At 43.6% G+C, this 27,541-nt stretch overlaps 1 protein-coding gene across 3 annotated transcripts in view; it reads right to left on the bottom strand.

Annotated features, from left to right (window-relative positions):
• The window catches only part of LOC129178745 (collagen and calcium-binding EGF domain-containing protein 1-like), a 48,830-nt gene extending 21,707 nt beyond the window's left edge, over positions 1–27,123 (bottom strand). For 2 of the 3 annotated variants that reach the window (XM_054771267.1, XM_054771268.1), the window contains exons 1-2: positions 26,858–27,123; positions 25,278–25,358 (exon numbers count right to left, since the gene is read on the bottom strand). In XM_054771267.1, coding sequence (XP_054627242.1) covers positions 25,278–25,358; positions 26,858–26,970 — 194 coding nt within the window. In that variant the 5' untranslated portion in view covers positions 26,971–27,123. The remainder of the gene's footprint in view (positions 1–25,277; positions 25,359–26,857) is intronic. The other variant, XM_054771269.1, reaches the window with a different exon arrangement.
• Between the last annotated feature and the right edge of the window lie 418 nt (positions 27,124–27,541).

The raw sequence follows: 27,541 nt of genomic DNA, 5'->3' as shown, positions 1-27,541 counted from the left end.
GTAGCTGGATGGGTGGATGGATGGATAGACATGTTTCATGTTTCATTCAGGACAGAGCCTGCCTCCCTCACAAGTTTGTCCAGGTGTGTGGCGTCCTTCTTCTTGAGGCTGCTCCCCCATCACACTACTGCATACGGGGGGTGCTAGCTACCACAGTCTGGTAGAAGATCTGTAGCAGTTCTTGCGTACGTTGAAGGATGCCAGCCTTCTGAGCAAGTACAGACGGCTCCGCCCTTTCCTGCACAGAGCGTCCATGATGGCAGTCCAGTCCAGTTTATCCAAACGCACTCCCAGGTATTTGTAGGTGCCTTTATAAAGCTGCCTTTAAGAAGATAATAATGCTCAGGATTGAGGTATTAAACATAATGATACGGTTATTCTTGTGGTTTGTGGTAGCGTACAGCAACACTGTTGTTCCTAGCATCTCTCTTGTTGATGGATCATGGGGGGGAAAAGACATGCCGTTAGCTTCTCGAGGCAGAGAGTGATGACTGCAGGGCGTCTGCAAGATAAACCACTCATCATTTCCTCCGTGACCTTCAACACCAAGCATCACTCGGCCTCTCGGTGCCAAAAGCAGCACAGCACCGCGTGGAGGAGACAGGATCCGGTGCTGGATCACTTTACAGTACTGTTTTGTTTTCTCACGTTGTGCAACTGTGATGTAAACAGGCAGGAATGTCCAAGAAAGACAGCAATATTCATTTCAGCAGCACCCCTAAGAAGACAACAAGGTCTCAAAGTCCCAAAACCAGACAGCGTCAGGGTCCTGGGAGACCAAACACACTATTAGCACCATCAACATTAGCAGCAGCGCAGGAGCGTAATGGGCCGAGCGCTGCAGTTCACCAGTATAGCCAGCAGATGGCGCAGTAGTGAAAAAATTAGAATCCCTTTGAGGGCCAACAATTTGTAACTAATTTGTAACTGGACCTGAACATTTCGGCACAATACGCCTCAAACATCGCACCAAATGCAAGCGTTTGAACCGACTGTTACAGACCGTGCATGATATGCTGCATGCTCGCATGCCTCATTAATCATGTTCTGTTTCACCGTGTCAGAGTACATGTTGGAATCCATCTTTCCCAGCAGTGAACCGCGGCTCACCTCCCTGCCAACAACACTCGTGCATCCCACCACCATGCTTGGCTGGAGACAAGACACAATTACCTTGCTGATTACTCGTGTTGCCAACTATTTAGACAACATAACTGTAACCTATCGGGCTATACAAGCTGTACACTGACTACTCCAAAGTACATCCAAGTGGACTGTGTATTGTACGGGGTATTGTCCCTTGATAAGCATATACAGTCATACAAATGCTGTCCCAAAAGCGTGTGTGTCACAACACCACCATAGATGTTTCCTTTGCTTTTTCTTTGGCTTTTTGCAGTGAAGTTAAGTGACAAGAGCGAACTGTGAGACTCCAGCATTAGCCCATGCGTCCGAACTTGCTGTCACAATCTGTTATTGTTTCCTGCTTATTGTGACACTTTCACATCGACAATTCAAAATGTTAAAACAGGCAACGTCGTTTTTCTCATTCAAGTTTAAAACGAGTCTCATTGTTTTTGTGCTCTACAATCAACAGTGTTTTACTTATTTTTTGCACTTATGACAGCTGAAAAGTGTCATTTAGATGACCTTTAGACCAGTGGTCACCAAACTTTTGGAGCCCAAGATCTCTGGTCTCGGCTGAGAACCTGCGCAAGATTGATATGTCTCCTTTATAAATATAATATCTTTCGATTCTAAATATTTATTTCTTGATTTATTTTGTAGAAAGGTTTTGCAGGTCAATTAAAAGGTGCCGGATATTTCAAGCTTTATATTTAAATGCGTTATTAATGGTTGTTGGTGTCCTCAACACACGCACACACTCATAGCACTTTATTTATTTATTTATTTGTATTATTTACTTGTATTAATGTCTCTTCTGTTGTTGTTGCTTAATTTATTGGTATATGTGTTTATGTGTTTATGTTTCTTATGTTCTTATTCTTTCATTTGTTTTCTTTCTTTTCTTGGGAGAATGAACAGAATAAGATTTTCATTGCATGGTATAACTGCTGTTTTACTATGCACATGACAATAAAACTCTCTTGATCTCTTGATCTCTTGATTTCAGCTTTTTCTCAGTGTTCCTTTTTCTCCATTTTTACCATTTTTGCTGGTTTTTTTAAAGTTATTTTGTTTCTGTTTTGTTTTTGTGATACAATGACAAATTAGCCAAAGTCTTCAGATGGCCCCCGAGCCGCACTTTGGCCACCCCTACTTTTGTGGCTCTTCGGCTTGTGGCGTGGGCTCTATGAGCAAACTACAAACCTATTTGGCTTGTTGGCTCAGCGTCGTGTTGGGGGGGGGGGGGTGGCATTACAACAGCCAGTCCTAATGAGCAGCGTTTTTTGGAGGTGCACATCTATGGAGTTATATTTGGGCTGTCATTTTGAGGTACCAAAGGCTGATTCTGAGCCACAACGTGCAATGATTACCGTTGAGCGAGCAGTCTGTCACTCTCTCTCTCCTCGTCGCTCAACCTGTGAGCGCGAGGCGAGCGGGTGGACGTGAGCGTGCTGACGGTAATGGGCTCCTGGCTGGAGCTCGCGGGTTGCGTACGGGCGTGTTCAGTGGGCAACAGGCGTGGCTGCTGGTTGCTCCCCGGGAGGGTAGGGCGCTGATGTAATAATACTTTTTTTTCTAATATTCTCACGGTCGACCGGCAAAGTCCCGAAGATCGTCTAGTAGCTCGCGATCGACGGGCTGGTGACCGTGAACTGTTTCCGCAGGCAAAACTGCTCCCAAATGGAAGCACTTCCGAGGTCAACAAGGGTCCTGGAAATGATGGCGTTAATGCGCGTAAAGACCAACATGAAGTGAAGCGTGAGGTGAACGTGCTTGTCAGGAAGTTTTTCTTCAGTGTTTTGGGTGGGATGAACACAGGAAGTATGGCTCGGTGGAGGTCAATGACCTCCTGACATGGCCGAACAGGAGAGCTCTGCATGTGTTTGTGTCATTCCCGGATTACAATTAGTAGAATAAATATATCCATCCATCCCTTTTCTATGCCGCTTATTGTCATTAGTGTCGCAGGGGCATGCTGGAGCCTATCCCAGCTGACTTCGGGCGAGAGGCGGGGTACCCCCTGGGCCGGTCGCCAGCCAATCGCAGGGCACACACAGACAGTGGAAATGAGCTAGAGTAGATGTACCCGCTTGTATTTGGTGCTGCCTTACATTCATGTCTGCATGAATCGTTTATCTGCATGAAAGCTACTTTTTTTACTTTGTGTTTTCAGGTTTTTACAAGTCTGCACATTTACCTTTATTTTTTCTTGAACATTTTCATTTATTTTTGTATTTTCTAATAAAAAATAGGGATGTCCCGACCCACATTTTTTGGCTTACCATCCATTCCAATTTATATTAATAGTCTTGCCGATCCAATTTTTTGAAATAATAAGCTTTTGTTAATTGTGCTTTTGTGGAGTTGAATATGGTTACGAAAATAGCTTCAAAGCATTAAACAACTAAAGTATTGCCGAATGTACTTTTTTGTTACACAGCATGACCAACAATATTGTTTGGCTTTTGTATCAAACCTCTGTGAGTCAGGCCCCTAATCCAATAAAAGACCCAATAAAAGTCCATCCAATATACGATACAACTGGAAAAAATCCATTGAGGGTAGCACTAATCATGTGACATGGTAAAAGATCCATTTGTGGTGTGATTTTGAAGAAATGACTTTTTTTAACAAACCCTCTTTAAAGCAATAGTAATTTATTGACGGTCCCTAGCACAATTTTTTCATTTGGGCGGCAATAAAAGTGTGTAGATGACCAGAGGGGTGGCTGGAGAGTGACCAGCTCTGCCACTGCTACCGTGCACAGTGAGGGGGAACGACCGCTGTAGCTACGGAGCTGAATATCCAACATCCAACGTGAAGCTTCACCACGGTACACCGCGGACACGTCTGCATGGTGGGGGTGCCTTTTCTTCTTCTTGCGGGTGGCGAGAGTCAAGTGGCAACCAGCTTTGAGGCGCATTGCCACACCTACCGTGTTGGCGTGTGGCCCAGAGTTATGGACGCGTTACGGCAACCGGATCAGCCCGATCGTGTGGTGGAAACTGATATTATCCCATCTTCTGATCTTGAAGATCGGATCAGGACTTCCCTTTTAAATGGATTTGTTTCATTTCTCAACGATACTTTTTTTTCTTTTGACATATTTTCAAAATGTAATTTTGTGTACATTTATATTCATTTTATATAAAAATGTATTAAATATGCCATTTCTGAACTTTATATATTTTTATGTATTTTCTTACATTAAAATCTACACCAGGGGTCACCAACGTGGTGCCCGCGGGCACCAGGTAGCCCCCACGACCACATGAGGTGCCCGCAAGCCTGCTTTTCATTCAGGTTTCCAGTTAATAATGAAAGAAGAGTAGAAAGAAATGCATTGTGAAATACAACATGTGAGTTGTGGACACCAGCATTTTGTTCATGTTCTGGTAAAACAAGCATATTCGCTTTGTTTGGGTTGAAAATAAGCTCTGAAAAGAAATGTTACAAAGATGAGTAGCTCTTGGTCATTTTCATTTTGTAAAAGTAGCTCTCACAAGGACAAACGTTGGTGACCCCTGGTCTACATATTCCACCAGGACACCATTTCTGAATTTTACAAATTGTACAAAATGTTTTCCATTTAATTTCTGACATTCAAATCTTGACTTTAATTTAATAAAATAATTACATTTTTCCCCTAATCATTTTTATTTATTTTTGCGTTTAAAAAAATATTTATACTTTGAATGTATTTTTTATTCTGCACATTTCCCAAGGATATACTTGTATACGTGTCATTTTTACTTTGGTGTTTTTTCTCTTTTGGCATATTTTGTAATGAATTTCCTCCAATTAAATGTGCAAAGCCACGTTACACAACGTTACATGTTCCTGTTTATGTCTTGTATATTTCTTGGGTTAGTAGGCGGCCAGCTCTCAGAGCTAAGGAGTTAGCTTTACTTTATTAATGACCTCTACAGTAGATCTGATGTTTAAGGTGTGTTTTTTCATTTGCAAATGTCCTTGAAGGTGTGAAGGTGTTACACAGAGTGGGGTGTTGCAGCTCCTTCAGTGTTGCCTCATTATTCCTTGTGTGTGTGTGTGTGTGCGCTCTTAAAATGAAAGTGGTGTGCACGTGCGGAGGTGTTAGAGCGGCCACCACGCCAACCTTCTCACTGCTGTTTATTTGCTCTGCCAGCCCACTTCCAGGAGCCCAGGAGCGTCCCTCTGGGGACACATCAGAGGTGGGCCAAACAGAGGAAGCTTTGACTGGAGAGAACTAGCAGGAGGTCTCAAGGACTTCCAGGAGCAAAGCACCTTGACCTGCACTTCCTTCTTGGCTTCCTCCGTCATGCCTCATCTCTCTGCTGCCATCGCATCCTCTTTCCATCCTGGCACCGTGTTCTCCAAACACCTCCTGCTAGGGCTAGGTCACGTTTGACTAGCAAGTACGGTCCCTAAATGACATCAGACAGGTTCACTTCAAAACTTGGCAATGTTTTACAGAGTCCTGCTGTTGTGTAGAACATCTTAGACCAGTGTTTTTTGCAGTAGATTCACAAAAACAGCAGTAAACATCTAAAAACAGTCTACTCCCGTCATATAGAGCAGCGGTTCCCAAACTTTTTGACCCACGGACAGGCTCATGTTCCCACAAATCTCCGGCGGCTGGGGGTGGGGGGGTTGTGCCGTGACCCCATGCGGGCTAAGTGTCACCGCAAGAATGCGCCATCACCGACCCTCTGAGGCGGCGTCTTTCTATGACAGACGCACACGTGATGCTCTTTGTCCTCTGGGACCCGCAGCGTTGATGTGCTACCTGACAGACGAGCAGCACAGAACAAGCTAGCGTTACCAGTGTAGATTCCCAGCGACCCCGAGACACTTTAGCGGGATTTATTCCTCTGGAAGCGCTGACAGTGATGGACAGTGTGTTGCACGTTCGCAAAGACAGACGAGAGGACGACGGCCAGACGTGGGCTGAGTGAGAGCGGCTGAGCAGTGAGGTCAGGCTAACCAGGATCCTTCAAAATGATGTGCCTGCCTGGCTTTTCTTGCCAGACAGGAAGGACCACGTTAGGGAGGAACCTGGATGAAGAAATCCCAAAGCGGTGGTCATTTTTGAAAGAAAAGAACGATTTGTCAGGGAAAAGCTTTTGAAAAGGTTCCAATTCAGGCCCTGCACCGCCTGCAGGGCCCGATGTGAGCGCCCGAGTGTTGCTGTTGCGAACCCAACCGTGTTGGTAGGTCGTGTGCCACCACCATTTTGTCACTGACATTTTTACAAATTAAATACCATTTTAGTGAGATAAGAAAGACATCGACAGAATCAATCTGTTTCTTTTCCCGGAACATGTGACTTTAGCCTAGCCACTTGTTGCTCGGTAGATAACATGGGGCATAAGTGTTTGTGCCCCAAAGCCCAATTTTAAAAAATTAAAAAAATGTCACAATTGAAATAAAATTTTTGCTTGTTGGCAAAGCATCGATTGTAGCTGAAAATAATGATTTGTCTGTGGCACATCACACGTTAGTGTGATTATTTTGTTGGTTTGTGTGGCATTACCATTTTGTCCCTGAAATATTTACAAATGAAATACAATTTTAGCGAGCTAGCGGGACAACGCAGATCAACATAATCACTCTGATTCTTTCCCAGGAACATGTCATGTTAGCCTAGCCACTTGTTGCTAGGTAGATAACGTAGGGCATAAGCAATTGTGCCCCAAATTCAAAATTTCACATCTTGATGATCCCCAACACCTTTGGGAAAATACTCTGTGGTCTGACGAGACAAAAGTTTAATGTTTTGGAAGCTGTGTGTCCCATTACATCTGGCGTAAAAGTAAAAAGAACATCATAGCAACAGTAAAACATGGTGGTGGTAGTGTGATGGTCTTCAGGACCTGGAGGACTTGCTGTGATAAATGGAAGCATGAATTGTGCTGAAGGAGAATGTTGGTGACCTCAAGCTGAAAGCAACTTGGGTTGTGCAGCAGGACAATGATCCAAAACACACCAGCAAGTCCACCTCTGAATGGATGAAGACTTTGGAGCGGTCTCGTCCAAGTCCTGACCTGAATCCTATTGAGATGCTGTGGCATGACCTTAAAAAGGAAAAGCCTCCAATGTGGCTGAATGACAACAATTCTGCTAAATTCCTCCCCAGCGCTGGACGTTTTCAGACGTGCGGGTGTGCTTTGCGAGCCCGACTGTGCTGATGAAAGGAAATAGAAACAGCACAGCAGCAACGTTGTTTCAGTCTGTTCTACTGTCCTGCTGATTTGCGTTGTTCACGTACTGACAGCATAAAGAGCGCTAATGAAGAGCAGATTGAACCAAGACTACAAAAGAAAAAAAAAGCAGCCATTGTGGGTTTCCAGAGGGGCGTTCAGGTGCACGCTAATCAGAAAAAGATGGAGCGCCATGTCTGCAGTTTGGACTCTGCAGGCCTACCAAGATGACAATGAAGCCTCCACTAAAGACAGGAAGCTTGACTCGATGAAGCACTCATAACAAATAAAAAAAAATCGAGAGATGCTGAAAAAATTCGAGTGTGAGGAAAAAGGCGCAGTTTGAGGGGGCGGAGCTAACGCGAACATGGCTGCTGGATGCACGTGTTAGCATTTAGACGCTCGTCAGATTCAATAGCAGCGGACGTTTGTAAGGAAAGAAAGAAACACGACACACCTCCGCTTGCATGATCTCATCGCTGCGCACCTGCGCACGCACGCACGCACGCACGCACGCACGCACGCACGCACGCACGCACGCAAAGGTCTAAAAGTGATATCCAATCCCATCATAACAACACACACACGGAGGATTGTGCAAACCCCGCGACCGATGATCAACTTCAACGCCCAAACACCAAACGCGACCTCCACATCGTCTCCTTGTTTTTATTGATGTTCATGTGCTGGGAAAGACGCAAGTCACACTTGTTGCCAGCCTTGTTGCCAGGCGGAATTTGTTGTACCTGAAAAAATCAGCAGTGAAATGCAATTTTAGCAAGCTAGCACGTGTCACGTTAGCCTGGCCTCTACATTTTGTGGGGCATGAGCAACTGTGCCCCAAGCTCATTTAAAAAAAAAAAAAGCAACTGAATTACAATTTTTGCTCGTTGGCAAAGCATCTACGGTCAATCAACAGAATGACTTTTTTTTTTATTATTTTTCCATTTTGTTAGTGTGGTTTTGTTGCTAGGCAGATTTCGCGGGGCCAAGACCTATTAAAAAATATGTTACAATACATTCAAAAGTTACAATACATTGATAACGATGATAATGATGAACGTATCGTAGCTTCAGCTTTATTCTACTGAGCAGTCAGGATTCTATGGTTATCATCACACTCCCTCTATTTGCCATCACTTTCAGCTTTCAAAAAAAACAAAAACATAAAAAAGCACTTGTAAAGGTCTCTGCTGCCACACACAGCAGAGAAAGGACGGGGAGAAACGGCAGGAACGGGAAGTGTTTTTCCAAAAACACGACTGCTCTGTGAGAATATTCTGTTCGTTTTCTTTTATTGCCGACGTCTGCTTATTGTCTCTTCCGTATTCTTATCGTACTGAGCAGCCGGGACATGTTTCTATGGTTAGCGTCACACTTTTCTTTCACATTCAAATCGGCACATTTTGTTTTCCGAGTTACATTTACTTTTATTTTAATTTCTTACCCTTCTTACGTTTTCCCGGTCGGTCACGTGACAATTCTGTGTCTACTTGTTGCCGGGCAGAATTCGCGGAGCCTCTAACCGGTTCTAACATTCACGCTTGCGATGCCGTGTTCTTACAACGTCCCTCTGCCGCCTCAGAAGGCAGATAAAGGACACGGAGAAACAGTAGAAACCCAAAGTTTTGACGTCTGTTTCTACGGTTATCGTCATATTTAGCACGTTAGCCACCGACAAGATGGCCGCTTGAAAGAGGGACAACTGAGTGGAAAATAAAAGATGAAGATGAGTCATAGAGTGGAAAGAAATGGTGGAAATAAAGAAAGGAAGTGCGTTAAAACTCCGGGGAGGCGCGGTCGTAGAATTTTCTGGCGCTAAAAGTGAGAGACAAAGCCAGCGCAGGACAAAGTGATACAACATAAAATACTGACGGAAGACAGAAAGCAAGCGGGAGCGTTCCAGCCAATGTTGTGTCAGGCTGCTGTTTCAGCGTCACACGACCTCTTCGCTCTTTTTAAGACGTCTCCGTCGTTTTCCAGGCGATTCCAGCGAGTAGCTTTTATTTCATCTGGAGAAAATACCTCCACTTCCAGGAGAGCACTTCCATTTTTCTACTCCCCAAACGTCAGCCGTGGTGGATATCCGCTTGCCTCGTTGTTTCTTAATGATCCCTGTGTGGATACATGTTGATATCTATTCGATACCAATACTACAAGCGTATTAGTTACTCCCTTACACGAAGAAATACACTTCAAACGGGGAAAAATAGGCCTCCAGTCCAGTGAGTTAAACCTAGCATGGCTTTTTTTGGGACAATTTTGCCACAATAAGCAAAACATTCAGCAATATCACACGTAACTTGTGTGCACTGCTTCTATTGCAGCAAGTTCCATTCCTGGTTCTATGGTTATCAGCACACTTTTCCATCTCACCACTCAGATCAGCGGTGCAGCCCGGCTGTTTTTTATTGGCCAGTGACACATTCTAAAATTAGATCTTAACAAGAAAACTAAAACAAAAAAAATAATAATAATTGCAAAATCGATAGTAATTTTGCAAGAATAAAGTCAAAATATTACGAGAATAAAGCTGTAATCTAACGAGAAAAAGTCGTAATTATACGAGAATAATATTATGAGGAAAAACAACATAATTTTACTATCATAAAGTTGAAATATTAAAGAAATAAATGTTATTTTTTTTAAGTCGTAATAATATTAGAAACACAATAAAGTTGTAATTTGTGGAAAATGAGGTTGAAGAAAAAGTTCTAATGTTACAAAAATAAAGTCAAAATATTGCGGGAATGAGAACATTTACAAGAAGAAAGTTAGAATAGTTGGAAAATTCAAAAAACAGCAGCAGAAATGGAAAAACAGTTCTAATTTTATGAGAATAAAGTCAAACTATGAAGAGAGAATATTTGGATTTAAAAAAAAATAGAACTTGCAATTTTATGAGGAAAAATCAAGTCATTTTAGTCGCATTTTAGTAGTTGAAACATTCTAAAAATATATGTTGTGTTTTAAAAGTGGGAATACTATGACAAACCAACAAAATCAGGTTGCGGCTTTTGAAAAATTAGGCTGCAGAAAGCGTTTTGCTACGAGAATAAAGTCAACACATTCTGGGAATAAAGTCATGATTACGAGAAGAACATTTGCAAGTTCAAATGGTAGGAAACTTAAAAAAATGCAAAAAACAGCTGCAGTTTTACGTAATAAAGTAAAAATATGAGAAAAAAGTTGCATTCTAACAAAAGAAGTCGCAAAGTTACGAGAATAAACGCATAGCATTATGGGAAAATAACGTCATTTTCGCAGCATAGATTTATATCAATATTAAAGTCGTAGTTTACCCTTTTCATTTACCCTTTGACCCCGAGGCCAGCCCCCTCCCACCACCGCCCTCCCCCCTGCGGCTGGCTTAGCGTGACGCCACCCAAGGGATCATCTGTGGTGGCTTCCTGGTTTCCAAACCTCGGACGTCGTAGCAGGCGCACTCACCTGCCGAGTGACGACTCGGCGGCGTGATTGATTAACTCGCTGACATCGCCCGGGGAGACGATGGCAGACGGCGCCCTTGAGCTTTGCTCTTTGACACCTCGGTGGCGGGGCTGCAGATAAAGTGGGATGATCCCACGTGGAATACACAAAACACCTTCCTGTGGGATTTACTGCATTTTGATTGGCCAACTGCATCCTGCAAGAATAAAATAACATCAGACTTTATGAACACGTGCGGAAACGGGGATGCCTTACGTGCTGCAGTCCGTTGGTATTCGGAGGTCGGTACAATCCATGTGTTTGTTACGCCGTGTGTCTCCCTACAGCTCTGATACAAACGACCTAAAAGGGCGCCCGCGGCCCACAATGCACTCGGCCATCACCTTTTGGTGTTTGACAACATGCCGTACATTTACATGCAGTCAAATAACCCTGTCATTACCGGAATATTAGCAACGCCCCTTTTGAACTTTAAAACCCCGAACATTCCCCCTGGGTTACTCCTTTTCCAAGCCCAGTATCGGCTCATGTGTACGCCCATCGGGATGTTCTTTTGTGTTGTGCGCAGGTAGACCCGGCCCCGCATGCAAGCATAGGGAGATTTCATTCATTTCGGCGTACAGAAAACAAACAGTATTTTGGACGTTAAACAAGCGGGCAAACGCAAGCCAAGGCGAAATTGTAGCAAAAATTCTGGTTGTTAACCGCTAACCGGGGCGGATGTTAACCGAGGTACCACCGTATGTACCTGCAGCTCACAAACACGTCTCTGGTCCCCTCGTCCTGGGAACGACACTTCCTCATTGTCACTAGACGACAGCGAGCTGCATTCGCCGACACTCCGAAAATCACAAAAACGTCTTCATTACGCGTGAACGTGTGGTGTAAATGAACAGAAAGACAAAGAAAAACAGCAAGCGGATGTTCTTGTCGCTTACAGTCTGCGGCATTTAAGGATGCTCGTAAATCTCAGAAAATCCAGCCTCACTCAGTACATGCGAATTCAACGTACATTATGCGGTGTCTTTGAATGCAACTGGCTCATGTTAAAGAGGCTAGCGTCAAGCAAATGCATGCTCAGACATGCGTGCCGTCTTTTAGCTTGATCGAAGCTTTCAGTTCATTTGGAGCTGCCAATACAAACAAATACAGCATGTACGATTTCTCTTCATAAAATACAGCAAAAACGGCATATTTCACTCATAGTAGCAAATGGTGATTAATCATGACTAATTAATTGGGAAACGGTGATTAATTTGATTCCATTTTCTAAATCATTTGACAGCCCTAAATATAATGATATGATATGATAAATATAATCAACTTTATGCTACTAAAACGAGGCTATTTTGCTTGGTAGTATCACAACATTATTCTCATAAAATTACAACTTTTTCTTGTTAGATTACAGCTTTTTTCCTCCTAATGTTTTACTTTTTTCTTGTAAAATTGCAGCTGTTTTCGGCATTTCTGCTGTTGCTGTTTTTTATTTTTCAATTTTCCAATGATATCAACTTTTCTTCTTGTAATTATCATTTTACTGCCATAATATTTGGACTTTTTCTTGCAACATTATCACTTTTCACAACCCAATTTTCCAAAAATGACAACTTTGTTTTTGTTTGTTTCTCTCACATTATGACCATTACAAAAATGTGCTTTTTCTTTAATATTTCAACTGTACGCTACTAAAACAATGTTATTTTTCTTCATAATATTTCTGAGTTATTCCCATAAAATTACGACTTTTTCTTGTCAGATAACAACTTTTTTCTGTGAATATTTTGACTTTATTCTTGTAAAATGATTGCAGTTTTTGTTTTTACATTTTTTCTTGTTGAATTATATTTTTAGAAGGTGCTGCGGGCCAAACTTTGGACACCCCTGCTTTAGGGGAACTGAATCAACAAAAAGCATGAAGAATATCAAAGTGTTCCCCGCATCCTTACATTTTTCTATGTGCATCCCTCAGTGGAACAAGTTTGGACACCCCCCTGATTTATGGCATCAGACGAGGCTTTCACCTCTACTCGCCATAAAACGTCCTCGTGAAAGCACATTTTGAGCAGCGAAACCTGCCAGGGTCCGGAAAGAATTGGGAAAAGAGTCGCTGGAGCGCAGATGAGATTGAAAACAAACAGAGCTAATGAGTTGTCCAGCTATGCAAACACTGTGCAGGCAGCCGTGCAGGCTAACAAGACACTTGAAGAGTAAACAGGAAGGATAAAGAGACCAGCACCAGCATGGCGGCTGTGAGGTTTAACACCCGACCGATTGTGTTGAAAGCAATGGTAGCTGTCCCTCCAGTTATGCATCTAATTAGCTGGTTCTGGTTCAGGCAGGGGTGCCCAAACCTTTTCCACCGAGCGACGCATACACAAGCGACCAACGATGACTAAAATCAATCCAATGTAATGGGCACCACACACAGGAGGCGACATGGCCGCTACTTCATTCATTTTCAATGGAACCTGCGCGACGGGGCCATTAGCGCGTGCCACCCACCCTCCAGCCAAGCGCCACGCCAAATTCGTGCGCCTCATCGTGCACACGCTGGCTTGCGACGATCCCAGAAAGCTGAAAAATGTTCAACTTTTCATCGCTGTCGCCCAGGCGAGGACCAATCAGTGGGAGTTTCATTGATCGACCAATGAGCGGACAGGATGCTAATGGGTACGCTATAGCTATTTGACATTCCTAAAAAAGAATATAGAGAGATAACGGAAAAAGCAGCGGGATGGGAACTCGGTGCTAGAGTAGGCAGGTAAGTCTACATTCATTCCCCCGGACATTTATGTAGGTTTATCTTCGATACCAGCAAGATCCGATACTAGCAAGAGTACCGGACTATTTTGAAACCCGCAAATTCCCCCCACATCTGACAGCCAATGAAAACCGTGGGGGACTCATCCAATTCGCTCTGGATGGGAACACGCGGCTCACCTGTGTAGCTGGTCACAGCCGATCGTCGCCTCCCGTGTGCATGATTTGCTACGCGTCTGCGATGAGTTTCGCCAATCGCAGTCGTTTGTCGCCTCCTGCGTGTGGCGCCCGTAAGTCCAAATATGCAAAATATGTTAAATGTGCTCGACCATAAACAAAATACAGGCCAATACATTTCTTTCATGTTCAATTGCAATTATTTCATCCATTTCCTGGCTATGGGAGCGTTACATACCTACACAGGAGCATGTCAAGAAATAAGAATTCCATCATTGTTCGTGGTCGACAGGCGGATCGGCCCAGCGCCGGCAGGATCGTCGCGGTGAAGAGAGAGCTAAGCCCAAAGGCAAAGCTCTCAGTTTACCTGGGGATCTATGTTCCCACCCCCACCCATGGTCACGAGCTTCGGGTCGTGACCGAAAGAACGAGACCGCGAATGCGAGCGGCTGAAATGAGTTTCCTCTTCCGTAGGGTGGCTGGACTCACCCTACGAGATCTCAGTCATCCGGGCCTGCGCTCATGGCTGAGCTCGGAAAGCGTTTTCTCACGTTCGGTGCTCATAAAAAGGCTCCAGGGACACATATCACTTTTAGAACATCAGCAAAAAGCACAACTGACATAATAGGTGACGGTAAAGACGTTGCCTGAACAGCTAATAAAGGCTTCATGATGGTGACAGACTGACTCTGGAACAGATTACAGTGGTCCGTCTCAATATCGCGGTTCGATTATTGCTCCCTCACTATTGCGTTTTTTCAGAAATTCACTAATTAATAAATGATCGCTGTTTCGTGGTAGATTATGGTGTACCATTGGTGTATTATTAGGACCAGTGCCCCTCATGTGACACAAAAATGGACAGAAAGAAGCTTTTGAGGTAAAAATGGCTGAAACAAAATGAACACTTAAAGGCTGAAGCCCACATTGAGCGACTAAAGAAGGCTTCAAAGGCTTTATGAACCTTAATGGATGAGATGGATGGATTGGTTTGGGCTGCGACCCTCATGGACAGCCAGCAATGGAGTTACTGCGCCTTGGCGGAGGTCTACCCTCTAACGCTTGGCGTCCTAGTTGTGTCATTGATGGACACTTGAGCCAAGAGGGCAAGCATACTTTGTCTTTGGTCCTCAGCCCAAAAGGACAAGATGAATTCCTGGACGACAACCTCCATTCACCTCCAGACTGGAAGACCAACACGCTACATGTATGAAATGTTTGGTTTACTCCACCTGAGCTGACCTCCTGCCAGGCGTTAACACTCCAGCTACTAGACGGACGTCTGGCTTGTGTCTCCGTAGTCACAAATCAGAGCGGCTGTGGACAGGAAGTAAAGGACGTGGAGATGGAGTCCAGGTCCAGTCCGTTTGCGCTGATGAACGTTTGACATAGTGCAGGGCGACACGGGGGCCGCCGGGGGGAACGTCCTACGGAGAACTCAAGTATTGACCGCGACTCTTCATTAAAACTAAGCAAAAACGACTCATGGTGGAGGTATTCGGACTCGCACGTCAGTGGATAAAATGTCTGCGGTCGCACATGACAAACGTCAAACATGGGAGGGGGGTGGTTGTTGACAAAAGACACCTAAAAAAAACCCCAAACCATCAAAGTCTGAAGGAGCATCAGCGTAACCATGTGGTCTGGCGGCACATTTCTGCCTCCTTTCCGCACATAAAAAATGAGTCAGAGTCAAAGCGGTCAAGGCTTGATGATGTTGTTGTACTTGAAGTACATCACCAACTAAATGACCACACTACACCTCCACTTTCAGGATTTATGGTGTGAGACGGCCAACGAATGGCGAAATACCACAAATCACGGACGCAGCCATGAATAGGCCCAATAATGTCTATTTTCGATGCAGTAGATCCCCACTATTAAAGTGGAAATATTGAAAAACAGCTCGTTGTTCGCGCACACACTCATTAAACACATTTTAATTGTTAAAATGTATAGATTACGAGTGTCCCAATCCGATATTATTATAGGATATCGGGCTGATATCACCAAAAAAAACAAGTATCGTCTTACATCGGCCTGCGTCTACACTCTCCGATATTGGCACTCCGATACAAGCAGTCGATTCCAGATTCCTCCCCAGCACGTCTGTCCAACAGCGACTGGATCGAGCCCATGTGATCACAACAGCGTGTGCTAACGTGCTAACAATCACACAAAGCACTCGCAGTGATGTCGGCCCTGTGGATGAGAGGCTGAAATGATCAAATAGTTTTCCGTTTTCGCCTGAAAACATTGTGGATAGTCCCTCAGGTGCACGTCTATTCCATGGTGTGGCTGTGGAATGCTTGACCCCCGGTATGCAGTGACAGACGCTGCGTGCAATTAAAAGTCCTTGAGCGAGCACAGGCAGGTGCAGGTACCCACAGTAGTGAAGTACACGCGGTAGTCTTAGTAGTAGCAGGTAAGTCGTACATCCAGGTGACAGCACAGAGGCAATGATTAAGCCCAGCGCCGTCCCTGTGACTACGCTGGGCTTATAAACCCAACTAATTGCAAACAGCTGCGCCCAATTCCACTGGGGCAAAGCGGGTGCATCTTACCCCCAGCAGGAAGCGCAGCATTCCAAAATAAGAGCGCAGGACAGGAAGTGCTAATTCCTGTCCTGCGGCGCATGACATATTCTCTGCTATACGGCAAAATAAATGACAGTTGAAAGTACTGTGTTCATCCAGCGCTACTTGTCTTCATTTGGGTCACGGAGCTACAGTCCGTCCCAGCTGACTTCGGGCACCAGGTGGGGTAACACCCTGGACTGGTCACCAGCCAGTCACAGGCCACTTATTGAGAAAAAAACCAAAAAGACTCACATTCACACCCGTTGGACAATTTAGAGTCTCCAATTAGCCCAACATGCATGTTTTCGGGATGGGGGAGGAAAACCCACGCCCACACAGGCAGAACATGCAAACTCCACAAATGGGAATTTGAACCCTCGATTTCCTGGCTGTGAGGCCAACATGCAGCCTCAAAGAACGTTTGCCCCCCCCAAAAAAACACTTTTTCCCCTCAAACTGTGTTTTTTCCTTTCGGGAACCACCATGGAAACTCCTGGCGGGCATTTCTCCTAGTTTGGCATGAATATTCCTGATGGGGACACAGTCCAGACACCATGTCCATGGGAACGCTTCCTGCCTTTTTTTTTTCACAGCCACAGTCATCATCCGATGTTGAGTGGGAAGCCCTGCAAGGACGCCCTAATGAGTCAAGACAGGAAGCAGTTGCGGTTAAAGCCTAAGGTCGACCTTGCGTTACTTAAAGCTTGCGCTGATGTCTTCAACCTCTTCTGAGATCATTAAGAGCCAAAGTGTGTATTCTTGAGCGTGTCTGCTCCTTCTCATGCAAGAGTTGTGTCGTGTCATCCATTTCTTGTCAGAGTTGTCAAACAAACCCAGTGAGATCGGTCAAGCCAAAGAGTGCCAGAAGTGCCCTCAAGTGTTAACATTCCATTTTTATAATCCGTGTGTTTGTTGTGAGGCAATCGGGAGGTCAAACGGGAGGAAAATGTGCTCGCTGATTTCATAACCGCCTCTTGTTAAAGCTTTCGTAGAAGGTAAATGAAGTAAGAATGAAGAGCACACCAATGGAACACGGGACTCCACCCCTAATCGCAGGAGAGCAGGCGTGGTCGGGGGGAGGAGGCTGCGGAATCCAAGCATCCCAGCATGGGGAGAAGAATGCAGGTTTATGGAGTACAGTCGCTCCTCGCAATATCGCGGTTCGATGGTCACTCCCTCACTGTATTGCGTTTTTTTTTTTTTTAAGCTAATCAACCCTTTCAATCTCAGCCATTTTTCAAAAGACAACCCCTCCAGTAGCGGCCATTTTAGATCATTTTGATTGGTCTTTCAAGGCACACAGAATATTGTGTTCTGTGGCTATTTAGGCGTGGAACCTACCAAAAGAGAGATTAGACTCCCGTCTTTCATCAGAAACAAATCCACATATATGTCTGTGAGCTACCCCGCTCAGCGTTAGCGGTGTTTTGACAACGCACCACGTCCTGCCGCCCCGAACGCGGCAAAGAAAAGCATCAGTATATCCTCCGTGCTGACTGTTGCGGCGACAGCAATGTTGCTTGTGGCGCTTAAAGGGCCATATCGGCTTTCATTATAGGGGAAAACCCGATACAGACATTGACCAATATTACATTTTCATGCCAATGTTGGTGGGCCGATATTATTGGACAGAAAAACGTATAAATACATCTTTGGTATTGACAGAGTTCAGAAATGGCATCGACTCTGGTCTATTATTAGTCCAAACACATTCAAATACGAGTGATATGTAGCATTCTGGTCAGTGGGCTGCAGTAATGACACAAAACATTGAGACATTACCTGACATTACATTACCTTAACACGGCGTGAAGTCAGCCATGGCACGTCCGACACGATGGAAGTGAAAAAAGCTTCTCCTCCTATCCCGTCTCAAAGTGGTACATTTTTGGCTTAAGTTTAGAAGAAATACATTTGAGGCTGACTGGTTAGCTAACTGGTTAGCTAACTGGTTAGCTAACTGGTTAGCTCACCAGCTTGTGAGCTCGCTTGCTTTTTGTGTAGCGGCCGTCTGGAGTCCCCGCAGCATAAGAGTTGAACAATGTGTTGTAAACAAGGAATAATAGGAGTGTGAAGGTGACTATATGGCACAGTGTGGACTATATATTTCATTTTTATATTTTATATATTTCATGTCTACAGGGCTGTAATAATGTTAAAACGCGTATTTAGAGAGCCATAAACAGGTTTTCTATGCTCTAACTACGAAAACATGCCGTTTATTGACATTGAATTCTATGATGGCAGTCGGGTCTGGAACCAATTAAGCGCTATAAACGAGGGACGAGTGTATTTTATTCAAAGAAACGTACTATAGTGCCCCCCTGGGAGCCAATATCATTTTAAAAGACAGGATAGGAGCACTTTAAAGCTACACACCCCTGCCTCACTGTCCCAACATTAATCACTGAATCGGTTGTGCTTCTGTTACGGCGCTGGTACTCTTTGTTTATGCGTCACATTGTCAGACTTACTGTTGCGTTGCTGCCTCATTACTTCTGCTGTTACATTTCTTTATAGCTCCACAGCTGAAGCATGTGTTCCTAATGACTTAGCCTTAAATCCTAATGACTTTCTACTGCATTCAATTACGAGGAAGAAGCGTTGGTCTTTTGTCCGTAGTTGTGGTGCTGCTGCAGAACGCGCGAGCCTTCCACAGCTGAGAGCACTTAGAGAAACATCACCATCATCATCTCCAGCTCAGACGCTAAACATCAGCACGCATAAAAACCCATGACCTCCAGCTACGACGCTGTAAGCGCAAGAAGCGGCCGCAACAGTCAGAAGGCAGAAATCGTTTTTTGGCCTCGTTGCAGAGCCGACCGCAATACGGCGAAGGGAGGTGGGTGGGGAGTGGGGTTCGGGAAGCAGGCCAGCGGTCGTTTTAGCAGCGGGGGGTTCACTCCTGCATGACTCCTCTGAGATGAAAACATTTTCATTGAGACGAGCCATCAAAAGTATGAGAGCGCTGCGGGGGCGGGGGGGGACCAGGCGTGTAATTGACGTGTGAGGATTAAGTAAACCAAGATGATGACAATGTGGGAATAAATAACAGTAGCCCCTTTCACACAGACATGCACATTATTGCACTCTTTCACCTATGAGCTCGTCAGCCATGACACATTTTAAAAGGCTTTCAGATTGTATGACAAATAAGAGCAATATATTTTGGTTACAGCGGTGGTCTCTATCACCAATTCATATTTAGTCATTCTTTTTTTCATTATTGAACGATATTACCAATACAAATTCTCCAAAATTATGTAAAAGCAGCTGGCTGCTCGTAGACAGCAATGCTCTGGAGATTATTAGCGAAATTCCAATCTCGCCACATGTCGTTTACTTCAGAATTACTACTGATCCTTGAAATATCGTGCGGCTCGCAGGTCAGTGGTTGCGCTTTCTTTGGCAGAAGCCATCGGTTGTCGGCGGCAGCCAGTATTTCGACCCAAAATAAGAACATAACAGTCTGACAGCACTAAATTCAGCACATGGCAACTTCATAATCAAAAGGTGTGCGTACAAATATCGAAACATGTCCCAATGTGACTTCAAAATAAAGAAAAAGACAACATTTTAAAGGTTTCCCATAATTCAATTCAATTCATTGGGCTGCTGCAATGACGTCACCTTCCTCCGTCACCGTTTCCCTCCGTCACCGTTTCCCTCCGTCACCGTTTCCCTGTCTTTTGGTCGTCTAACTTCCTCTGGTGGACAGAAGCAGTAATGCAGCCATTTTCTACAAATATGCAGCATTCTGGATGTGCTGCAGCTCGTTTAGAGAGCCGGGTGAGAAGCCCGCCACGCTAGCCTAGCCTTCTGGAGACGAGGGTGTGGAGTAGTCTCTCTAAATCTGCCTTGGACACTATTCCCTTGATGTTGGCAAGGTTTTCAAGGTGGTAAAAAGCTGGTGATGTTATTGATTTCATGTGGCTGCGAACGTTCAGATCTGAGTCAATGATGACCGCCTGATTTCTCACCTGATTAGGAAAGCGTTTATGCTGACGTCCCTCAGACTGGCTGACTCATGTTGATGCCAGCGGTTGTCAACATAACCGAAGGTAGTCATTTCTTGCATTTTTACTTCAAAATAAAAGATGAATCCCGGCTTGAACAGGCTGTGTGAAAGGGGCAGTGCCCCATGTGCCACTGTCTGGGAAAGCAATGTCATGCTAAGTCATGTTTTAGCATAGCTAATTGTCATGTCGGTAGAAAAAGAACTGTTGCTCATCGAAATGCAAGTTTTAGGAAGGCTTATTGCTTTTTTCCCCCAGAGTAGTTGGTTCTACATGTTTTTTTCATTAATTAAGAAAAAAGTTTGAGAAGCACTCCTCTAAAACACCCCAAAATGTGTCTGGTGATTGTCGCTCATACGCAGCCATAATTGAAGCAGCATAAGTGGCGTAATTAGCCCGACTGTTTAGATAGCAACTGGATCCAGTCTCTTCAGGAAGGCATGTTTCGAAACGCTTAACACGTCAGCGCCAATCAGAAATAAAAATAGATTCTACGCTCGCATGAGTGGGAGAGGGGCGCCACGGGCTAAGAAAGTAGCGCGCGAGTGAAGGGGGGGTTTGGAAGATGCGGCAAAGTTCCAGGTGATGATTGGACTCAGTGAGCAAAGTCAAATCCACTTTCCCACTTTGTGTTATGTTGGGAAATAAGTGGTTGAGCGGCCCTCTCACGACCCCACACCACTCCGGAAAAACGGTCCCGCCACGGAGGACAGGTGTTAGTCTGCGTTACTGCACCTTCGCCACGGAAACATGTGCTTTCTGTTTGCACAGCTTAAAGCGGAGGCGCGAAGGCCTTATTCACACTAAGGTGGGAACTGTACACTTGTGGTACCGCAATATTCTGCCAAAGACGATATTAAATTCAGCGATTATGCGATCACAGATACACCGCAAAAGAAAAGCAGCCATGACGTCTATGTAAGTGACAAAAGGAAAAAGGGGAACTTTTCTCTCATGATATAGATTTTATATTACATTTATTATTATATATTATATATCACGTGTGTTGTGATTTTATATACTTACAATGATAATAACAACTTGATGATTGCGATGCCTGGAGACATCGCGTGTGATGAGGTGGGGGGAAAACAAATATGAGGAAGGAATAATGAAAGGAATACAAATTATATGTGACGTACAAGAGCATTCAAGACTATGACATCATGAAAGACAAAAAATGTATGATGTATGTTAAATGTTATAGCTTACATGTACCGTATTTTATATTCATCAATATCAAAAGTTTACAGACACGTTTGCCTTTTGTTGGATGAGACGCTGTCTCCCAACCTTTGACAGGAACATTTAATAAGTCATAGGCTGGTGAAAAAAACACGTCCAATTAAATGTATTTGAGAAATAATTCAAAAACGTGTTGGAGTTATATGCATGAAAAACATGAGTAAAAAAGGTCATGTATATTTATCTCATATATTTAATATATTTCATGTCTATGCTACTAAAGTCTCGTATTACAAGTTTATTCTCATAAAATTGTGTCTTTTTACGTTATACAATTATGATATCTAACTTGTATTATATATACTATCAAAATCTATTTCTAATAATAAAATAATAATAATCATTATATAATAATCTTCTCTAATGTATTTGTAAGATGAAACGACACTAATATTATTAAATGCATGATTTTATGTATTATTTATTGAAATTATTATTCATTTTTAGAAAGATTGGTTTATTAGTATTTGACATATAAAATTGCTATACGCTAAATTTAGATCTAAAATATGATCTAAAATAATTAGAGTACATGATCTATATAATAATATATGCATTCATAATAGAATTCATTTATATATAATGTATACATAATCTAATTTTACAAATATATTCTTATTTATTATTTCCCAAACAATTTGCTTGTGTTGTTGCTGCTTTTGTGCGCAGATACCGTGTGCACGTGCTCATCAGAAAGGAAGCATTCATTTCACGGCTCACGGAGCAGATCGTTGAGCGAGTACAGAGTGCAGCCGCGAAGTAATCCTGGTCAAACATGCCTTCTAGCAGATGCTTTGCTGCAGCGCTCCACCAGGTGTGTGCGCTCCTGCTCACAGCCAGTTCAAACACGATGGCCTGGCCCAGGCCAAATGATGTATGATGGATGTCAGTCGAGAGTTATTTGAAGAAACAACAATGCGATCCAACTTTGTGCCGAGAGGAGAGAGAATGGTGGAGAAAACATCCATCTTAATCGAATGCGCCTCCTGCTGAGCCATAGATCTTTCACGGAGCCAACCGAGCAAACAAGATGCAGTTTGACCGCAACAGTCAGAGCATCGCAGCCAGTTTGCCTTCAGAGGGAAGTTGTGTAAACACGACAAGGAGTCACTGACGTCCTCGGCTCGAGTGTGGGAAGCTTCATGCGCTCCGCATTCCAACACAAATCTGCACTGAATCCTTGCCCTCTTACTTGTTCATGATTTGCACGGTTTCAGTAGAGATGGGCGTCCCTCACGGGGATTGCTCCTCCCGACAGTTATCACGGATACCCGTCACCTTGCGTAATAGAAATAAATAGAATGACTTGAAATAATCCACAGTCAAGGCAAACGTAGACGTGTCGTACAATGAATTCGATGACTTTCTATGCCAGTTTGTAGTGATAACTTCCACCTAACAGAAACAAACAGAGAAAGACTGAAAATAATCCACAAAGTCAATGGCCAAGGTACACTTGCTCACTCACGAACAACAAAGTGTGAGCACGACAGATGTGCTGTAAAATCAATGTGGTTGCTCCTCCCGACAGTTATCACGGATACCCGTCACCTTGCGTAATAGAAATAAATAGAGTGACCTGAAATAATCCACAGAGTCAAAGCCCTCGGTACGCTTGCTTGTGCACAACAACTTGACGAGTCGTAAACTTAATCACTTCGCTCCTCCCACTGGTTATTAATGATAACCTCCACTTTGCATGCATAATAGAAAAAACATACAAAGACTAGAAATAATCCACAACGTCAATGCCCCAGGTATATTTGCTCAAACACAAACAACAAAGTGTAAGCGCAACATAGACGTGCCTTATAATTAATGTGTCAGTTATGATGATTATAACCCCCACCTTGCAAAATAGTAACAAATAAAAAAGCCTTGAAATAATCCATAAAATGAAAGACCACGCTACGCCCGTTCAAGCGTGAGCACATGAGCGAGCGCTACATAGATGCGTCATAAAATAAACACAGTCACTCCTCCCACTGGTTGTTAATGATAACTGCCATTTTCCATCATAAAGATAAATAAAAAGACCTGAAATAATCCACAAAATCGAAGGCCATGATACACTCGCTTACGCGGCAGAACTTTTAAACTCCATAAGTGTCCTCCTCCCAACGGTTATTCATGATAACCTCCACCTTGCTTGCATAACAGAAAACATAGAAAGACTTGAAATAATCTGGAGTCACTTCAAGACGTAACATAACCTTGTGGATCTGAATGCCAGCTCAAAAAAGTTCTATGAAGGTGTTATTTATGGAACCGGTACCCGTTCATCATGCCCATCCCTCGTTGAAAGATCAACAAAGAGGATCTTAAAAGTTTCCCATGCACGACAACAGCGCTCTTCCTCTGAGAGGCCGAAGCGATAAAAATAACGAATCACATCCTCCGCTGTCATATAAAGCCAGCATGCTGGTGGGATGCTTCTCCTACAAGATAGTACACGGAAACATCAAACAACCACATCATTTGCTCCAAAACACAACTTCACCATGACAGCAAAAATGTTGGCGTGGTTATCAAACGCACCCGGAATGCAAATGCTGTGTCTTTGTGGGAATCTCTTGTCTCATGTCCCTCATGTCAGCGTGGTTTAAAGGAACATGCGCTCGGTGCGCTCGAAGGATGGAAGCATATGTCTAAGTGGCACCTGCCGTGGAATGATTGACATTTCCACTGATCAATGACGTGGGGGAGGCATACCGACACATCACTTTGCCGTAACGATTGGTTTGTGCAAACCGACCTATGACTGAATGAAACTGAAGGGACAGTCCAGCTAATCAATGAGCAGAACGTAATGATTGCAATGTAAACCGATCTATTTACTGCATAAAGCCAAAATGTCAACCAATCACTGTGCAGCACACAACAACCGACATGTAGACTGACCAATGACTTAAGCAGAGAGGGCCATTACAACCAATCTCTGCTCTGCACATAAATGATACATTTCAATGACATAAAGACTGACCAATGGCTGCATGACATTCCAAACACTCACTTTGCTGATTGTAATGATTGGCATGTAGAGCAATCAATGACTGCATTAAAAGACATACGGACCAATCACTGTGCATCACACAATGACTGACACGTCGACTAATGATTGTGCTCAATGATTGACACAGAGACTGACCAATGACTACATAAAGCGGAAAAGACTAACGACCAATCACGAAAAAGCACACAATGACTGACATGTTGACTGACCAGTGACTTAAGTAGAGAGTGACATGACAACCAATCTCTGTGCCGTACTCAATGACTGACACATAGACTGACCAATGACTGCATAAAGTGGAAAACACTAACAACGAATCACTATGAAGCACACCATGGCTGACCAATGACTGCATAATGCATGAAAGACAAGACCAATCACGATGAAGGACACAATGACTGACATATTGACTGACCAATGACTTAAGTGGAGAGTGTCATTACAACCAATCTCTGTGCTGCACTTAATGATTGACATGTAGACTGACCAATGACTGCATAAAGCGGAAAAGACTAACGACCAATCACTATGAAGCACACAATGACTGACCAATGACTACATAATGCTTAGTATTGCATAATGCATAAAAAGACATGGTGACCAATCACGATGAAGCACACATGTTGACTGACCAGTGACTTAAGTGGCGAGTGCCATTACAACCAGTCTCTGCTTCATGATAACATGTAGACTGACCAACGACTGTGGTTTTGAGGCGTCTTACCTGAAGCAGGTGGTGTTCTTGCCTCCAGCGCGGGTGCAGGGATATTCCACGGTTAGGATCTTATTTTCGGGACATTGGGCACTGAGGAAACAAGTAAAAAGGGTCTGTTCTTTCCCTCTGCACTCAATGTGCTGCAGTCTGTGGGCGGTTTCGGTTGGTTTGCATATGAAAGCGGAATGTTTTTCATGCGGACAACTACAAACACTAATTTGATGTCTGCTCTAATCAATGAAGAGAAACAAAAGACTCTGGGAAAGTTTGGAAGAAATTGGAAACATATTGACATGTGCCGGCAGGTGCCAAAACCATAACAGGCATTCCTGCAGTCTTTTTGCCGATCCTGCGTGTGGCGCTCTCTGTCACACGCAGCAAAAGCAGCCTTGGCCTCTAACAGTTGAGACTCCACGTTGAAATTAACAAGGATTTAACAATCAAACACGATGAAGCACATCAAATAACGAGCTGCTTTTTGACAGGCGCTGCTCGAGATGCATACGCCCGCGGCCCTGATGAGGACGAAGCGGCATAAAAAATGAATGCATGAATGTCAGAGATGTGTTGATTGCACAGTGTGTTTGTTATTGTGGCTGTGGCTTGCATGAGAGCTGTTTCTAACTTCCAGTGACCTCAGTTAGCGACTGGAGAGGATAAACTCTCGGTCAACTTGATTTGATACATTTCCTGTATTTTATTGACAAACGCTGTATTTGCTCTGTACTCTAATGATTAATTATTAGGATTAAGATAACATAAGATAAGATAAGACATGGTTTGATTAGTCCCACAAGGGAAAGTCGGGTTTACAGCAGCAAAAGTAAAAGAGCACAAAAGCAGATAAAGTGCAGAATCCAGGTCCTATTCACTATTTACAGCTGAGTACATGTTGATCAAGCCACAGGTTTATTGCACGGTTTATTGCACAGGACTTTTAGCGCAATTCTTGTTATGGATGCTGATCATCTATATTATTCATATAATATTCATTTGATTTATTATTGTTAAAATTTGTTATTATTATATTTATTCTATTTATTCTTTTTTGTTTACTTTAAAAAAATTAAATGAAACGTAATTTGCCCATAAAAGGTATGAAAATGGAAAGCAGGTAAATTGATCTTAATAATACTTTTTTAAATTATTTTACACTTGAATGACAGCTAAGAATGCTAATGTAACTTAAAAATGACAGTTAACAAAAGTTGACGGCAGCCTTGGAACAGATGAGTTCACTTTTCCAATAAATATTTAAAAAGCGTGGCTCTGTCTAAACAAATAAAGGCCGACAATATGCTGTGTACTTGTACAACTGCACTGCACCACACTGGGAGCTGTTTCTCATACTTTGGTGAGCTCGATTGCCAAACATGAGGCTCAAACCGTGAGAAACGGCTATCGGTCGTTTTTCACTTCAGCCTGATACACTCAGAAATACTGTTGAAATGTTGATTTGTACATAATAATCCAATTAAAACTACTGACTCCAGAAAACAAGTAGTCTGCTGTAAATCAACAATATCATACGTAACCTAGCGGTGAACTCATTCCTACACTTTGTAAACATGACCTGAAGATGGACCTACCCTGAGGTGTCCAGTCCGTGCGTGGTCCTGATGGAGCTGGCCCCAGAGTTCCACATCAGAGCTGCGCACGCGGCGCAGAATACTAACAGAGTCCCACCATGAACGTGACCCATGTCCGACCGTGACGGATGCTTCTGCCTCGCGTCCACACGCCCACGCTGTCCTCATGAGTTTGCATACGAGTCCGCCACCAAGACCCTGCGCATGGAGCACCACAAGCAGCAGCAGTCAGTCCGCACTGAGGCACAGCGGCTCAGTGTGCAGCCTCTAATCCCCCCCCCCTTCTGGATTTACATTCCTGCCTCCCCCCTTTTAAAGAAGACAGCAAGTGAGCAGCACGCTGACCCACTCCTAACAAGCTAATGAACATCGGCTCAGCACATTTGGATTTATGGCCTTTTAACCACAACACGTCGTCATTTTAGCCAGCCTGCTTTCCATTCAGCTCTTCCTTTGAAGACACTTTTTAAAGCACTTTTAGTAATCTCGCTTTGCAAAAGAGCAAACAATCTAGCAAACAAAAACATTTTGTCAGGATCTCTAAATAGGAAAAGTGAAGCTGACCAACGTGTAAATCAGGGGTCACCAAGGTTTTTCCTTGTGAGAGCTACTTTCACAAAATGAAAATGGCCACGAGCTACTCATTTTTGTAGAAATGATTTTCATAGCTTATTTCAACCCAAA

The sequence above is a fragment of the Dunckerocampus dactyliophorus genome, chromosome 3, assembly GCF_027744805.1.
Source record: "Dunckerocampus dactyliophorus isolate RoL2022-P2 chromosome 3, RoL_Ddac_1.1, whole genome shotgun sequence".
NCBI classification, from domain to species: Eukaryota; Metazoa; Chordata; class Actinopteri; order Syngnathiformes; family Syngnathidae; genus Dunckerocampus; species Dunckerocampus dactyliophorus.
This window is presented reverse-complemented; position numbering and strand designations above follow the sequence as displayed.